The sequence below is a fragment of the Ailuropoda melanoleuca genome, chromosome 10 (genome assembly GCF_002007445.2).
Source record: "Ailuropoda melanoleuca isolate Jingjing chromosome 10, ASM200744v2, whole genome shotgun sequence".
In the NCBI taxonomy this organism is placed as follows: Eukaryota; Metazoa; Chordata; class Mammalia; order Carnivora; family Ursidae; genus Ailuropoda; species Ailuropoda melanoleuca.
Window position 1 is genome coordinate 7,073,164 of NC_048227.1, and position 16,441 is coordinate 7,089,604.

Consider the following 16,441-nt stretch of genomic DNA (forward strand, 5'->3'; position numbering starts at 1 on the left):
CTCTCTCGCTGGCTGTCTGTCTGTCACATAAATAAATAAAATCTTAAAAAAAAATCAAAGTGAAGGATACCAAGAATGGCCCGGCTCTCCATGGACTCCTTTGCCCGAGCCTCCTCTGTGGGGCTGCCGTCGGCTCTGGGTGCCACCTCATCTTGCTGATTTATCTTTTCATTCCTTCGCTCACTTCCCCAACTTGACCACACACCCTCTGAGGTCAGAGCAACATAAGGTGTCCCCCAAATTTCGGTGAGTCCGGGTGTGTGTCTGGCATTTAGCCAGCACTGCTTGGCGAGTATTCACAATGCCTCTTGTTTGCAGTTCCTTCAGCAACTCTGGATAAAGCCATCTTCACCCTTGAGATATGAGGGGCACCGAGCCTCAAGGGGCCCCCAGAGGGCCTGGCCCAGGTGAGTTTGCCAACTGCCTTTCCACTTTGCAACCCCCTTGAGACCTCCTGAGTCTGGGCCTCCCAGGAAGAGGAGGATTTATGGGGCTTCCCTCTGCAAAGACTCCAAGGCCTTAGCGATTGTCATATCTAATTTTATATTCATAATTTTGTATTCTTTTCTAATAAAAAGAAACCCCCCAATTGTGAGTGGCATTTTGACCTCCACCTTCCAATATTCCCCCCTGGACTGTAGTCCTTCCCACACCTACCTCTGCCTCCTCCAAGCTCTCTGGGCCCACTGCACTCTTCAGTTCACCTGGAACAGGAGCACCACCTAACTGTGTCACCCTGTGCTGGAGCTGATGTCACCTTCTGGTCTGAATTCACATGTGAAATCCATTTCTTAACTGAATGGAGCTTCCATGGTAGACTCCACTTTCCTGTGTGGCAGCCTGCATTACCCTGTGTGTCTGTTCACATTACTGGGCAGCCATCACCACCATCCATCTCCGAAGCTCTTTTCATCTTGTAAAAGTGAAATTCTGTGGCCACTCAACAGCAGTTCTCCATCTCCCCTGCCCCTGCCTCTGGCATCCACTATTCACTTTTAATCTGTTTGCCTCTTTGTATCTCAGATCTCTTGCAGACATATATGGTTGGGCCATGAGTTTTTATCCATTCTGCTAATCTCTGTCTCTTTTGAATGGAGAGTTTAATCCATTTACATCTAAAGTAATTACTGATAAGAAGGGACTGTTGTCATTTTGCTCTTCGTTTTCTATATGCCTTATAGCTTTTTTTGGTCCTTCATTTTCTGCATAACTTTCTTAAGTTTTGTGGGGTTTTTTGTAGTGAAATATTTAAATTCTTTTCTTATTTCCTTTTGTATACATTCTATATCTTGTGTATATTCTATAACTTGTGCTTACCACAAGGATTGCATTTAACATCCTAAGGTTATAACACTTTAATTTGAATTTATAGCAGCTTAACTACAATAACACACAGAAACTCTGTTCCTTTATAGATATGTTACCACCTCTCTGGGTTGTTGAGATCACAAAATTACATCTCTATATATTGTGTGCCCCCAAAACACTAATGCATTCTTTTAAATGCATTAGTCTCTTAAATTATGTAGAAAACAAGCTTTGGAGTTTTAAATCAAAGTTACACTAATATTAGCTCTTACACTAATAATTGTTTTTTTTAATTTAAATATATTAGTCTCTCTTTTTAAAAAAATTATTCGAGAGAGTGAGACAGAGTGAAAGAGAGAGAGCACGAATGGGGGGAAGAGGTAGAGGGAGCAGGAGAAGCAGACTCCCTGCTGAGCGGGGAGCCTGCCACGTGGCTCAATCCTAGGAGCCTGAGATCATGACCTGAGCTGAAGGCAGACACTTAACTGACTGAACCACCCAGGTGCCCCTAAATATTTAGTCTCTTAAATCATGTGGAAAAGTGTTAGTTAAAAACCATTGTTACAAAATTGGTAGCTTTTATAATTGCCCAATGTATTTACCTTTATTGAGATCCTCATCACTCCATACAGACTTGAGTTAACATCTAGTGTCCTTTAACTTCACCTTGGCAGACTCCTTTGAGCATTCCTTGAAGGTCAAGTCAGTGGTCATGAACTCCCTCAACTCCCTCATCCATTCTGAGAATGTCTTGATTGTCACTTTTGAGGGACTGTTTTACTGGATATAGGATTCTTGGCTGACAGGTTTTTTCTTTTAGCACCTTGAACATATCCGGCCTCCAAAGTTTCTGATGAGAAATCTGCTGATAACTTATTGAGGATCTCTTGTATTTGACAATTTGCATCCCTCTTGCTGCTTTCAGGATTCTCTCTTTGTCTTTTGAAGGTTTAATTATAATGTGTATTGGTTTGGGTATCTTTGAATTCATCTTACTTAAAGTTTGCTGAGCTTCTTGGGTGGTTATATTTATGTCTTTCATCAACTTCGAGAAGTTTTCAGCCATTATTTCTTCAAATATCTCTCTACCCCTTTCTCTCTCTCTTGTCCTTCTGGGACTCCCAGAATGTATATGTTGTTCCATTTGATGATGTCCCACAGGTTCCTTAGGCTCCATCCACTTTTCTTCAATGTTTTTTCTTCCCATTTCACCGATTTAATAATCCATGGTCCCAGGGGCACCTGGGTGGCACAGTCGTTAAGCATCTGCCTTCACCTCAGGGCGTGATCCCGGCATTCTGGGATCGAGCGCCACATCAGTCTTCTCCGCTAGGAGCCTGCTTCTTCCTCTCCCACTTCCCCTGCTTGTGTTCCCTCTCTCACTGGCTGTCTCTCTCTGTTAAATAAATAAAATCTTAAAAAAAAAATCCATGGTCCTATCTTCAAGTTTGTTGATTCTTTCTTCTCTCTGCTCAAATATGCCTTTGAATCCCTCCAGTGAATTTTTCACTTCAGTTGTTGTGGTTTATAGCTCTTTCTTTTTTTATTTATTTTTAGATTTTCTTTAGATTTTTCCATTTTGTTCATGCATTTTTTTTTTTTTTTTACTCTCCATATCTTCCTTTAGTTCTTTGAACATCCTCAAGACAGTTGTTTTAAAATCTTTGCCTGGTATATCTTCTATTAGGTCTTCTTCAAGGATAGTTTCTGTTTAATTCTTTTTTCTTTGTACTGTACTTTCCTGTTTCTTTGTATGCCTTCTGATTTTTTTGTTGTTGTCATTGTTGGACACAGAACATTTGAGTCTAATAGTGTGGTAACTCTGGAACTCAGATTCTCCTCCTTCCCCAGAGTTTTTGATTATTATTTTTGTGGGTTATTGTAGGGTGTCTCTGTGCTGAAGATGGGCATAAGGTATAAACTAAGGTCTTAGGTTTGTTCTAATTCTTTCCGTGAGCATGCATGGTCACTTTCTAATTTTTCCCACATATGCAGATGTTTTTGAATGTCCTAGTCTTTAACATGCAACTCCCAAAGGGGAAAAAGAAAAAACTGAAGGGGAGGAAAAAGGAGGTCAGCTGCTGCAACACCGCCTGCAGAGCCATGGCACGATTTGGAAAAGGGCAAGGCATGGACAGGTTAGCTGTGAAAGAAAGCGTGGGTGCAGGGGATGACTGCAAAGAGTGCAATCGCCCCAAACAGCTGCAACCTCACATATTTATTGGCGGTAAACAATCAGGGACAATCAAGGGGAGTCTCGTGATCTGTAGCACATCCTAGTGAATGGTAGTACATCATGGGGAAGGTCACGGGAGTAGATGATGTAACGTTAAGCAAGTGAGGCCTATTCTTAAACGTGTTTCTATGGACCCCGTGGGCTATTGTCAAGAGCAATCAGGTTTCGGTTGGGGTGGCGTTCTGCCCTTACCAGACCAGGCATTCCCGGCTGCTTGTTATCTGAGGGGGTTTCAGGAAGGGCAGCGTTCCACCCTGAGCAAGCTAGGCATTCCCAACTGCTCGTGCTCTCACATTCACGCTAAAGCCGGTGGGGTCACAAACATGTCTTCCTATTACATCTTTAGCATAAGCTCTCGGCCGGGGGTGGGGGGGCTGCTGCAGTCGGCCTTTTAAATCCCCTGGAATTCATTTCAAATGGAGGGGGAAGGGCTTGTAAGAATGGCTGTTTGCCTCTTTGTCTGCACCTTTGTGATCAGAAGCTATAATCAGTGATCAAAGTGTGTTACATCAGACAGATTTTGCTAGTGCAATTACAATTGTTTTCCAGGTGGAGAGATCAATTCCTGATTCCTCCTCCACTGTCTCTCCAGAATCTTCCTCTTCTTCCTCCCCTCCTCCTTCTTTTCCTTCTTCTCCTCCTTTGTCTCCTCCTCCTATTTATTTATTTTAGAGAGAGAGAGCATGAGTGGGAGGGAGAGGGAGAATATCTCAAGCAGACTCCCCACTGAGTGGGGAACTGAATGTGGGGCTTGATCCCATAACCACAAGATCATGGCCTGAGCTGAAATCGAGTTGGACGCTTAACCAAATGAGCTACCCCGGTCCCCCGGAATCCTTCTTCTAAACTACTTTTACATTACCTTCCAAAGCATAACATCATCTTCAAGTTGTCGAGGATAAACAAAGCCAGGCCCTAGTTAAAGTGTTAAGGACAGATTTTAATCAGTAACATACTGTTGCAATAGGAAAGAGTCCGGCATGAATGAACTCTGGTTTGCACAGAGATCACTGGCTGATTTAAGGGAGAGTTGGGGGGGAGGGAGGGAGTGGGGCTCAGGGGACTGGGGAGTGAACAGTAACAGGAAGGGTAGGGGATGTGGTCCATGTGAAACTCATCTGAGTTTGCTAACTGGTGCTTATCAAATTTAGGTTCCTACCCTTCCCCAGAGGCTGGGAGACAGAGGGCCTATTTTGGGGCGTTGGTCGGGACAAATAGTAAATTCTTCTGGTGGCCTTGAGTTTTCTCAGGCAAGCACTTGAAGGGAGGCTGGGGTCAGCCTAGGGATGTGGCCTTGAGCTCTTAGAACTGTGTTAGTGATTGTTCAAGTCTTTATGGGCCAGAGTTAAGGATTAGTTGGGAAGACAGCTCAGGGGAGTCTGGTCATAGTTTGGCCAAGGAGAGAATCTTTGTCAAAGTAAAAAGTAAAAACTACAGATAGAGCTAATGTTCTCTGATTATTATCATTCTGAACCGTAGTTCCTTCTCGCTTCTCTGAATTAATCTTACCCTTGTTATTGGGGTAGGTGAGATTTTTTCCCTCCAAATTTTGAATGCACTTACCTGTGTGTCTGTGTCTGTGTGTGTATTCATAGGAAATACACATGCATATGTTTTAAACAAACTGTGTCTGTTGGTTTCACTGAACAAGCCATTCTGAGAGTCTTTTCACTATGGTTCTATTCTTTCTGATTCAAGCATGGTAGCCTACCGTGTGACTATTCCATAGTCATTCTGGATTCCTATTGAGGGATATTTGGGTTGTTTCCAGTTTCTGTTGGAATCACAATAAACTGGATGGCAGTAAACATCCTTTTGAATACGGCTGTGAAGTCCTTCTTGCACACAGAGATGGAGCGGAGGAATTACTGGGTCCTTGAGCATGCATTTAAAATTTTAATAGATGTTACCAAATTGCCTTTTGAGAGCGGCCCAACACACGTACACTCCCACCAGGTGGGTAAGAGTGTTTGTCCTTCACACCTTTCCCAAACACTGAATGGACTCAGACTTCCTAATAGTTGCTAATCTCCTGCGTCCAAACATCCTTTTTGTTTATTTCCACTGGCCATCTGCATTTTCTTTTCTGGGACTGGCCCAGATCCTCAGATATTAAAATGACTTCTGATTGAATGCTGCATTGCTCCCATGGCTTTGGTTATGGGGTCTCAGCCCAAGTCATGCTAAGGGCAGGATGGAGAGAGGGAAGAGCAAGGGGCAGAGGGAGTGAGGAGAACAAGTTTTTACCTCCCTCCCCTGAAGCTAGGAGTGAAACTAAAGAGAGGCTGTGAGAGCCAGCCCCAGACTCCAGAGTCCAGGGTCTTGGCCAAGTGTATCCTCCATCCAGTTTTGCTGGTTCTTGGTGGGTGGCAGGGGAGGGGAAGGCAGGGTCCTAGGAACTCCTCTGCGTAGGGCCACCAGCCGCTCTCCCTGTCTGACACCTCCTGGGCTAGCCCTACCTTCTTGGTGTCCTTCCCACAGTCATGAAGTCAGATACCTGGAGAAGGGGGGAAGAGAAGTGAGGGTAGGCAGTGCAAATGTGAACCTATGCTTAGCCCCCACGTCTAGCAGGCAGATAAGCACAGCTTTTAGTTCCAGCTGGGTGCTGCTGTGTACACAGTGGCCGCCTCCTGAAGCTGCGCCCGGTGCTCCCGCCCGCTCTGCCCCTGCACCAGGCCCTAGCGGCTGCTCAGGCTCCTCGGCTTCCTCTGGTTGCTCAGGGCCCCCACGGGGGCCGGAGGTGAGGGGCAGATGGGAGGAGGGCTGGAGACAGCCTCCTGATGTTCTAGGGCAGGGCTGTGCGGGGCAGTGGCTCCGAGGCCCAAGGGGAGACCGAGGAGGGAGTCCTCGGACCTTTGGGTGCGGGAGGCATTGAGGAGAAAGGAAGCTGGTCCGGCAGGTGCTGCTCTCCACCCAGGACCAAGCAGGTTGCAAGGGTTGGTGCTTGCATCGGGAGAGTGGGCATGACCTCTTTTCAGAGGGGTGCTCTTCCCTTTGATTTGGTTTTCTGAGCCCCCACCCCTCTTCTGTCCCTTCCCCCCCACTAGTCCCGGTGCTCCATCCACTCTGGACTCTTCCTTTACTTTCATGGGTTCTCTCTCTGCTCTCTCTCTCAGGTGCCCCTCCCCTGCCCCTGGGGTTCTCTCCTCTCTCTGGGGCATCTCTGCCTTTGGTCCCGATCCCCTCCTCCTGCTCTGACTTTATCTCTCCCTGCCCCCATCCAGCCCATGTTTCTGGGCACAGCTGTCACTGGCAAGGCTGGGCTGGGGAGATCCTGATTGTTCCCAAAGAGTGGGTGTGTACCACCCATCGTGGGGTCCAGGGCTTTCTATTTTCTATCCCTTAGGAATCACGCAATTCCTCTGTATTTCCCTTCCCTCTGTCTCCTGGTGCCTGTTCCTGACCCCCAATCCTATACCTTCCCAACCTATAAGCCCATGGACCACTCTCTCACTTACCTCTAGGGCCACTTCCTGGCTCTAAGGACTGCAACCCAGGAATCTCCATAATTCCCCCAACCCACTTCCCTGACACACCCAGCTAGGGTGAGAAATGAAATCCCAGTTCTCAGAACAAAGATGTCCTGGGTCCAGGGTGAGGAGGAGGCTAATGCTGAGGGGGCAGGAGGTCTGGGCACTTCCTGCTTGCAAATGCTGTGGCTGCAGGAATCTCCCCACCACTCCCCACCAGCATTATGACATCTCTGACCCTCACTCTTAAATGGAGTGAGGGGTTCATGTTTGTAAACTAATTAACCCAGTGGCCAAAATAGAGTGTGTGACAGAAAATGTTTGTTTTTATTAACACTCACTGCTAAATCTTAAGGTCCTTGGAACTCATACCTACCTTCTTTTTTTTTTTTTAAGATTTTATTTATTTATTTGACAGAGAGAGAGGGAGGGAGGGAGGGAACACAAGTAGGGGGAGCAGCAGAGGGAGAGAAAGAAGCAGGCTCTCTGCTGCGCAGGGAGCCCGATGTGGGGCTCGATCCCAAGACCCTGGGATCATGACCTGAGCTGAAGGCAGATGCTTAACTGACTGAGCCACCCAGGCGTCCCTCATGCCTACCTTCTGAGTTATCACTTTCTCTAAGTTTCTTTTTCTGTCCTGTCCCTCAGCCTGTCAGTGCGGTTCTCTCTCCCTGTCCCTCAATCTCAATAGCGTCTGAGCCTCCATCTCTGGTTTTCCCTTTGCTGTTCTCTATGCAACTTTACCCTCTCTGACCCAAGGGCTCTAGTGTCCATGATGTGCCCCCCCTCCCCCAAACCCAGGCTTGGCTGGGTTCTCTTGGAAGAGCAGAGTCAGCCCAGACAGCAGTGTGTCATAGGGAGAAGGGCAGAGGAGAGCTGAAGCGTGGGGACATTGAGCAGCAGGTGGGGGAGAGGAAGGAGCAGAGTCAGGGAAATATGTATGTGTGGACAAGGGGGTGGGGTGGAAGGACCCGCAGCTGAACCTGCTTGCTCAGCACAGCTGTCCCTAGGGCTGGAAGGTCCCCACTCAGAAGAGGGGAGCAAAGTCCTGAGGGTGTCCCCTTCAGAACCTGAAAGGCCCTAGCCCCAACCTGTCTCTGATGGAGGGATAAGCAATGGAACTTCCTACCTTCTGTGATACTGTCTGGAAAACGGGGTAGTGAATAACCACGTGGTGTTTATGGTGTCAAAGCGATCGCAAACGAATCCCTCTGTTCTGTCCTCAACACAGGCACTTTCCCCATGGCCGCGTCCACCTCTCCTGAGCTTTTTCCCAGAGCACAAGCAGCTGGCACTGCTCTCAGCAGCTCCCTACGCTCCAAAGGGGTGGCAAGGTGGCCACTCAGCCTCCCCAGCAGGGCCCCTCCAGCTCCCAACAGTAGGGAGCACACACGTACAGCTCCCCCCACCTCCCCCCACCTTAAACCTATTTCTGAGGCATTGCTCAAAACTGCCATCAAGTCCAGCACCTCAGCAGTCCCGATGTCCGAGCTTGTCACCAAGGTCGAAGCCACTCCACTCATTGCCTATACGAGCACCACAGAGTGCATCCGTCCCACGAGCCTTGTCATCACTACCACTTACCCCACCGCCTGCGTGACCCTGACCACCGCCGAGAGACGCCCCTCGGCCACGACCTCGCCTCCCACTACCACCACCGCTCTAGGGAGAACTCCCACAACCGTGGCCCTACTCTCTTCCTCCGTCTCAGCCCCCCACACGACCTTCCGTACTCCAGTATCCTCTACAACTGCTACCCCAGAGAGGGCTAGCCTGGCCACAGCAAGCATCCAGACACCCAGGTCTCTCACCCCAATAACCACTTCTACTCTATTACCCCTTCGCTAACTGCTGCGAATATTCCAGCAACCGCGACTGATAACAGCTCTTCACCCGTCCCCGGTAGCCCCTTGATTGCAGCCACAACTCCACTTCCCAGCCCTGCCAGTACATTCGAAACAGCGACCGCCGCCACTCATGACCCCGCATCCACAAGTAGGTTAACAACACCGACAACACGAGGCGTAGCTGCTTCCGCACTCAGTGCACCCACAGTGACTTGGGAGACGATGAGCTCCACAAAAACAAAACTTCTGGGGACTGACACCCCTAGAGAAACTCTCACGACAGGAATTCCCTCGATTCCTCCCATCACATCATCAATCCCGCCAACAAACACAGTGGTTTCCGCCACACCTGCCACCTCTGAAACCACCCTGGAACCCACTACCACCAGTATTTACACGACATTCCCAACCACAGAACCCCACTCCCCCACTGCGGCCGCCACGCACACGGGCAAGTTGACCAGCGCGCCTTCGCCTGCCATCCCCACCTGGAAAACTACACTTACTCCTGCAAAAGACATTTCTGCAGCGTCTCTCATGACGGAGATGCCTCCTCCCCCCACAATTCCATCCTTAATTACACCCAGGAATACAGTCAATTCTGCAACACCAGCCTCTTCTATTCCAGTGACCACCAGTACCTTGACATCAGCCACGAGCACACGTCTGTCTTCTCTGCCTGCTCCATTCACAAAATCCGTCTCCAGCTGGACCACAAACAGTACCCCTCTATCCACCCTGATTACCACACTCCCTACAACCCATGTCCCATCCACCCCTATATCTCCCACTAGAACTGGCACCATGGCCACAACCGAAATCCCCACTCCCACCAACATCTCCACCATTGTCACCTTGAACACAGCCTCTTTGCCCACTTCCTCCACTCCAGAAACTACTACCACGATTGGGGTAACAACACCCACTCCTACAATACCACACAGTACCCCAGGTGTCACTTCTTCAAACGTCTACCCTGAAGGAAGCACAACCACATCAGCAATAACCCCAGCTCCCTCTACCACGGGTACCCCCAGGATAAGCCCCACCATGACCACATCCTCTGTTAGTACAGGCACTCCTGCCTCCACACCGACAACCGTCATCTCCACATCCAGGGGTCCCAGCGGTTCACCGATTACCATTACTGACCTTAGCTCCACAATCACCGTTTCCAAAATGTCCGCGGTTCCCACATCCGTCATCCCATCTTCCCCCACCGTGCAAGATGCAGACACAACACCCAGTGTCATCACAGCCTCTCCTGCAAAGCCCGCCGTGCTCACAAGCACCCACGGCACTCCCCCTCCCACCCTTGCTACAAACACTCCAGGTACATCCGCAGGCCCCTCTCCCGTGTCTACCGGCAGTACGGGGACCACGCAGACAGACGGTACCCCCTCATACGCAACAGGCACAAAGACACGGCACACAAATGCTGACCCTCCCCAGCACCCACCACCACGGACACACACGCCACGTCCCCGGCCGCTGGGCTGCCCTCCTCTACGATGTTTACCGCACACACACGCAAGACGACTGTCACAGCCTTTCACGCCGCATCCACCTGGAAAGCCACACGAACTCCTGCCGGGGATGTTTGGACGCGGTCTCTCGCCACAGAGATTCCTTCTCGTCTGGCAACGACATCATCCGTCACTCCCATGAATACAGTTGATTCTCTGACATCTACCGCCTCTACTCCGGGGACCGTGACCACCAAAACCTTAACATCAGCCACGCGTATGCACCTGTCTTCTCTTCCTGCCCCAACCACAGAATCAGTCTCCACTTCGACCGCAAACACCACCCCTTCCTCCACCTTGAACACAAGAACTTCTCCAACCACATCTTCTCTAAAGACCTTTGCTACCGACACAACGACCGGCTGTTTTCTTTGTTCTCCTACCCCGTGTCCAGACTCTGTATCAGTTACGATAGCTCCTGTCTCTCCCGCGACTCCGTGTGTGGAAACGGGTCCAAGTAGTGAAGTTACTTCTACGCCCACCAACCCCGTGTCAGTGTTTACCTCTCCTACTGAGATGGCCACCTCTCCTAGTTCCACCAGTATGACAACCGCGCGTCCTATGCACACGGACACCTCTACTGTTCTGGAAACTCATCCTGCCCACAGCATAACAGCTGCTCCTAGTTCTGTCGGCACTGGCACCGTCCCCAGTGACACAGTTGTGACAAGCACTCAAAGACCCACCAGTGGAAACTGGATGAGCACCAATTCTGTAACCATCCCACATATGCCTGGGTTCACTAGCCTCCCACTGACGCCAAGACCAAGCAGCAGCTTTCCAACGGCCGTGGTGACTTCGAGCAAGTCGACTCACGCCGCCCCAACCACTACCAAGACTCCAGAAACACCGGCGGTCACGCCTCGGAGTACCACTACCCTTACGTCACCCAGGACAACTTTGACCACTGCTCAGATGACCACACGGTCTAGGTTGACCACCACTCCAGGTTGGACCTCCTGCTTCCCTCTTCCCCCTTCCCTGTTCTCTCTCCTCTGAGAAATTTCTGTGTTGCCAAGAGCAAGCCCTATGCTGAACTTCCTTTTTTTCCTGTGCTGCCCAGGCCCCTGTGACAATGGCGGCACGTGGATGCAGGGCCTCTGCCACTGCCCCTTGGGGTTCTCTGGGGACCACTGTGAGCTCCAGGAGATCAGGTGCCAGAATGGGGGTAAATGGGATGGCTTCAGGTGCCACTGCCCTAGCACCTTCTACGGCTCCTGTTGCGAGTTTGTGGCGGATCAGGTGGATCTGGGTGAGTTGCCAGGACCCTGCCGTCTGCACTTTCTCCGGAGAGAGGCCACTGACTCTCCCTAGGCCCAGTCCTGTGGTCTGCCTGTCAGCACTCAGGTCATTTTGCCTAATTCCTCCGTCCCTGCCTTCTCTCCAGTGCTTTCCTCTACCCCACGTCCTGCCTCCTTTCCACCCTCACCTCCAGGAGGTGGTAGGGATCACACTCCTTCTTGCGGTCTCCTTCTCTGTCTGGGCTTCTAGAAGCTGTACTAGCTTCTAAATGCTGCTGTGATAAATTTTCACAAACTTAGCAGCTGAAATAGTGCCAATCTGTTGTCTTGCCATTCCGGGGAGAGGGGTCTCATGTGGGTCTTCCCAGGCTAACATCAACTTGTTGGTGGGCCTGTGTTCCTTTCTGGAGGCTTTATAGGCGAGAATCCATTTCTCTGCTCCTTTCAGGTTCTGAAGCCTCTCGCATTCCTTGTCTCAAGGCTCCCTCTCTCCGTCTTTGCAGCTGGCAGCGTACATCTCTGTGCCTTTCCTCTATAGTCCCACTTTGTGACCGGTTCCGAGCTCTTCTGACTGTCTTCTCCGCGGCTAAGGACCTCGTTATTATGTTGAGACCATCCAGTAATCCACGTTAATTTTCCCATGTTAGTCGGCTGATGAGCAATTTAAACTCTATCTGCAATCCTGATTCCTCCTTGCCACGTAGCATAACATATCCGGAGGCTCTGCGGTGAAGACACAGGCATCTTGGGGAGCCGTCGTTCTGCCTGCCACTGGGTCAGACAAGGGGGAGACCACGGGCCTGGCTGCCGTGCCTCCTTACCTCTGATCTTTCCCACAGCTTGGCACAACTCATCCTAGAAATCCTACCTCCATTCCTCCCGCTGTTCAGTCAGTCCTCAGGGAACACAGGGGCAGTGGGAGGAACCCCTGGGTGGCAGTGGCGGTGGCGTCAGACAGGAGTGGGTGGTGGAGTGACCAGAGCGGGGTGTGCTGTATGTAGGTACCGTGGACACTGAAGTGGACATGGAGGTGTCCGTTGACCAGGAGTTCTCCCCGGACCTCAACGACAGCACTTCCACAGCCTACAAGGATTTCAGTGACACCTTCCGGGATCAGGTGACAGGGAAAGGGAGGGAACTCAGGCGTCCTTCCCTGAAGCTGAGCTTGGGCCCCTGGGTACACGCAGGTCACCAGGTTCAGGCGTGAGCCCAAGGATCTTGGCATTTCAGAAGCAGAAGAATTACCAGAATGTACAGGGGTTCAAGGATGTGGAGACCCTGTCCCTGGGGTAGGAGCCCCTTATGGGGCCGCAGAGGCAGTGCTGGGTGGGGGCAAGGGGCACAAAGAAAAGCTGGAGAAGCCATCTTTTCCTTTTGGAATCATCAGATTTTAGAGAGAGGTGGAGGAAGGAGATGGGAACCAATCACTTCATGGGGGATTTTTTTTTCCAATCATTTTCTGTGGTCATTTTTCTGTAGGAGAGATGCCTCTCCTCCTTTTTAAGCATGATTGGAAGGAAAGAGATTACATGGGACATGCAGGGAGGTGGTGCATGAGGGCTTATGGGAAGCTTGGTGTCTGGACAGTTAGCTAGTTTTTCTCTGGCTGGCACCTGGCCTACTGAGTGGGTCAGCATGAACGAGGCAGAGAGCCCAGGAGGGCCTGGTTTGGTAATGGCTTGATGCAAGGCAAGAGAATGTCAACCATTCCTTGTCCTGCCCTCTGGGCTAAATCAGGGATGCGGGTGGCTCCTGCAAATAATGTTCCTGAATCCCAATTCATTGCTTCTGCCTTCCTCCCTATACCAGTGCCCTTGTGCTTGGTCCTGGAAGTGCCCTCCTACAGACTTACGTGCCCCAGGCCTGAGCACCCTGTAAGACCCCCACCCTCTTGACCCCCAGGAGTGGCAGCATTGTGGTGGTCTATCTGGTCCTGCTAGAGTTGCCATTTAGCCTCCAGCTGGAGAGTGAGTATGAGAAGATGAAGACAGTCCTGAAGGAGGAGCTCCAGAATGTCAGCTATAACGGCGACAGCTGCCAGAATAACCAGAGTGAGCCAAAGCTAGAGGGAAGGGTCAGGGCCAGAGCCACCAGCTTTGATAGGAGCCAGCTCTGCGCTCCTTCCAGCAGATTGGGAGAGGAGGGGGTGGGTTTATAAGCCAGCTGGGTCAAGAATGGGGCTAAGGAGCGGCGCCTGGGTGGCATAGCGGTTAAGCGTCTGCCTTCGGCTCAGGGCGTGATCCTGGCGTTCTGGGATCGAGCCCCACATCAGGCTCCTCCGCTATGAGCCTGCTTCTTCCTCTCTCACTCCCCCTGCTTGTGTTCCCTCTCGCTGGCTGTCTCTATCTCTGTCGAATAAATAAATAAAATCTTTAAAAAAAAAACAAAAAAAGAATGGGGCTAAGGAGGGGCCTTCCAGAACCTGGGTGCTGGGGAAGACCCGTTGACAGTTCTGCTCCAGGTTTTCAGGATGGCTGAGGACCCTTGTTTATTGGGGGGAGATGAGGGAGGAAAGGAGTGCCTTTCCTTGTGGCCCCTCCACATCTCCCCCATAGTGACAGAGCCCTCTCTGCCCCTCCCCGGGCTTACCCTGCTCTGAGCCCTTAACCCGCCTCCCCCCGCCCCCAGTTCACCTATGCCTGTGTCCCCCCAGCCCTGTGTTTTAAGCCTGACTCCGTCAAGGTGAGCAATAACACCAGGAAGGAGCTGACTCTGGAAGGTAAGGGTGGGCAAGGAGCTGAGTGGCCCCAGGAGGCCATGACCCTCCCACCAGGAACATTTGCCCATTGAAATTCCCTGGGGAGGAGGGGGAGATCTTTCAGGGAGGCAAGTAACGTGGCCCCGGGCAGGGCTTGCCCTTCCTGGCTCTTGTTAGTAGCTTCCCCCTGAGGACCCGCAGGGAAGGTGAGGAGAAGGTGAGGGTCCTGGGGGTCTGCCCTCCCCTCATCTAATCCTAGGGTCAGCTCCGCGACACCCCACCCTCGGAAATGTAGTTTCCCCATCTACTTTCAGAGCCATTATAACCAGGCCTGAGTAGGGTGGATGAGATCCCTGTCTTTCTGCAACCCCTTACCCCCTCCCAGCCAGCCATCTGTCACCGCGCCACCGCCAAAGGCTATGAGGATTTCTACTTCCCCTTGGTGGAGGAGAACCGGCTCTGCTGCGTCACCAAATGCACTCCCGGCGTGGACGGCGCCATCGACTGTCACCAAGGCCAGTGCCTCCTGCAGAGGAGCGGTCCTGCTTGCCGGTGAGACTCGGCGCCCACGCGGGAGCCCCGCCTACAGCCCGCCAGGCCTATCAGCTGGCCTCTCGCCGCGGCCCCGCCCACCGCGGCCCCGCCCCCACCGCGGCCCACCTGCCGGCCCCAAGGGGTCTGTGTGCTTGCGAGTGGACCCGGCAGGGAAGGTGGTGAGGGTCTGTGACCTGTGACCCCCTGCGCCAGCTGCTTCTCCACGGACACGCACTGGTTCTCGGGCCCGCGCTGTGAGGTGGCGGTCGCCTGGAGGGCGCTGGTCGGGGGCCTGGTGGGGGTCGTGGTTCTACTGCTGCTGCTGCTGTTGGCGTCCCTGAGCCTCTTCGTCGCCCTCTCCCGCTCTCGGAGAGGTGGCCAAGGTGGAGGCCAGTGAGAGCGCTGGGGGTTGGGGAGAGGGTGGCAAAGGGGTCCCAGCTGGGGCAGCCCTGCTCTGACGGTGCGGTGCGTCGCCCGGACTCAGGTCCTGGGACGACGACAGGAGATGGTTCGAGATCTGGGATGAGGACACTGTGGGGACTTTTTCAAACTTGGGCTTGGAGGATGACCGAACGGGTGAGTCCTGCCTCCAGGGAAGGGGGACAGGGGGTTTCCTGGGAACCGTTGTGGCCTGGGAAGGACCCAGCATCCTCCCTTGCCCAGGGCAGACACGTAGGAACCTCGTGTACCTTCCTCCTGAGGAAGGCGAAGGTCTTGCACGGGCCATCCCTGCAGGGCAGGCATTGGGGCCTAGGAGCCCCCCTGCCAGGCCTTGCCTTCCCCATCTTTCCTGCCCTTCTCCTTTCCTGCCCCTTCTCTCCTCTCTTTCCTCCTGTTCTCTCCTCCCCTCCTCTTTGGTTTGTTTGTTTGTTAGATTTTTTTATGATGTTGTGTGAGTCACCACACAGCACATCACTAGCTTCTGATGGAGTGTCCCGTGATTCATTGTTTGTGTATAACACCCAGCACTCCATGCAATACCTGCTGTGCTTACTACCCATTGCCGGGCTAGCCCATCCCCCCACCCCCTCCCCTCTAAAACCCTCAGCTTGTTTCCCGGAGTCCATAGTCTCTCATGGTTCGCCTCCCCCTCTGATTCCCCCCCTTCACTCTTCCCTTCCTTCTCCCAATGTCCTTCGTGCTATTCCTTAAGTTCCACAAATAAGTGAAACCATATGATAATTACCTTTCTCTGCCTGACTTATTTCACTTAGCATAATCCCCTCCCCTCCTCTTTTCTCTCTGTCTAGTCAAGGATGAACACTTCCAGGTGGCCTTGGAGAATGCGGACACCAATGTGAGGGTGAGGGGGCCAAGGGGGGATGGTAAAGAACTCTCCCAGATCCAGGTCCGGACACCCCCCTCCATGCACCAGGGCCCGGGGCTGGGCTAGGACCAGGAGGCAGTGCCCTGCCAGCCAGGCTGAGCAGGGTGGCTCTCTGTTCTCACTCGCTCTTGAACACATACTCTGTGGCAGGTGCATATCCAGAGACCGGAGGTTGGCCTCGTCCTTACTGTGAGCCCCGCACGTCCCCCTCCACCCTGCCCCAGACAGTGAGAAGAAACCGTCTAAACTGCATC

The 16,441-nt window shown here is 51.9% G+C and overlaps 1 protein-coding gene across 1 annotated transcript; it reads left to right on the forward strand.

The window, feature by feature from the left end:
• On the forward strand, positions 1 to 16,441 carry MUC3A (mucin 3A, cell surface associated). Its single transcript, XM_019807986.2, has 16 exons — positions 1 to 407; positions 8,246 to 8,857; positions 8,954 to 9,009; positions 9,449 to 9,582; positions 9,656 to 9,773; positions 10,310 to 11,336; positions 11,451 to 11,639; positions 12,630 to 12,745; positions 12,859 to 12,917; positions 13,531 to 13,679; positions 14,282 to 14,347; positions 14,716 to 14,878; positions 15,074 to 15,253; positions 15,345 to 15,436; positions 16,111 to 16,163; positions 16,338 to 16,441. The coding sequence occupies exons 1-16, from the start codon at positions 362 to 364 to the stop codon at positions 16,416 to 16,418; spliced, it is 3,141 nt and encodes a 1,046-aa protein (XP_019663545.1). The 5' UTR covers positions 1 to 361; the 3' UTR covers positions 16,419 to 16,441.

What these genes read in the sequence shown, in the direction of transcription:
- MUC3A (XM_019807986.2), top strand. Translation starts at nt 362, where the DNA reads ATGAGGGGCACCGAGCCTCAAGGGGCCCCCAGAGGGCCTGGCCCAG. An exon ending in TAGGTTGACCACCACTCCAG is followed by an intron (nt 11,337 to 11,450) that starts GTTGGACCTCCT and finishes TGTGCTGCCCAG; the next exon opens with GCCCCTGTGACAATGGCGGC. An exon ending in GGTGGCCAAGGTGGAGGCCA is followed by an intron (nt 15,254 to 15,344) that starts GTGAGAGCGCTG and finishes GCCCGGACTCAG; the next exon opens with GTCCTGGGACGACGACAGGA.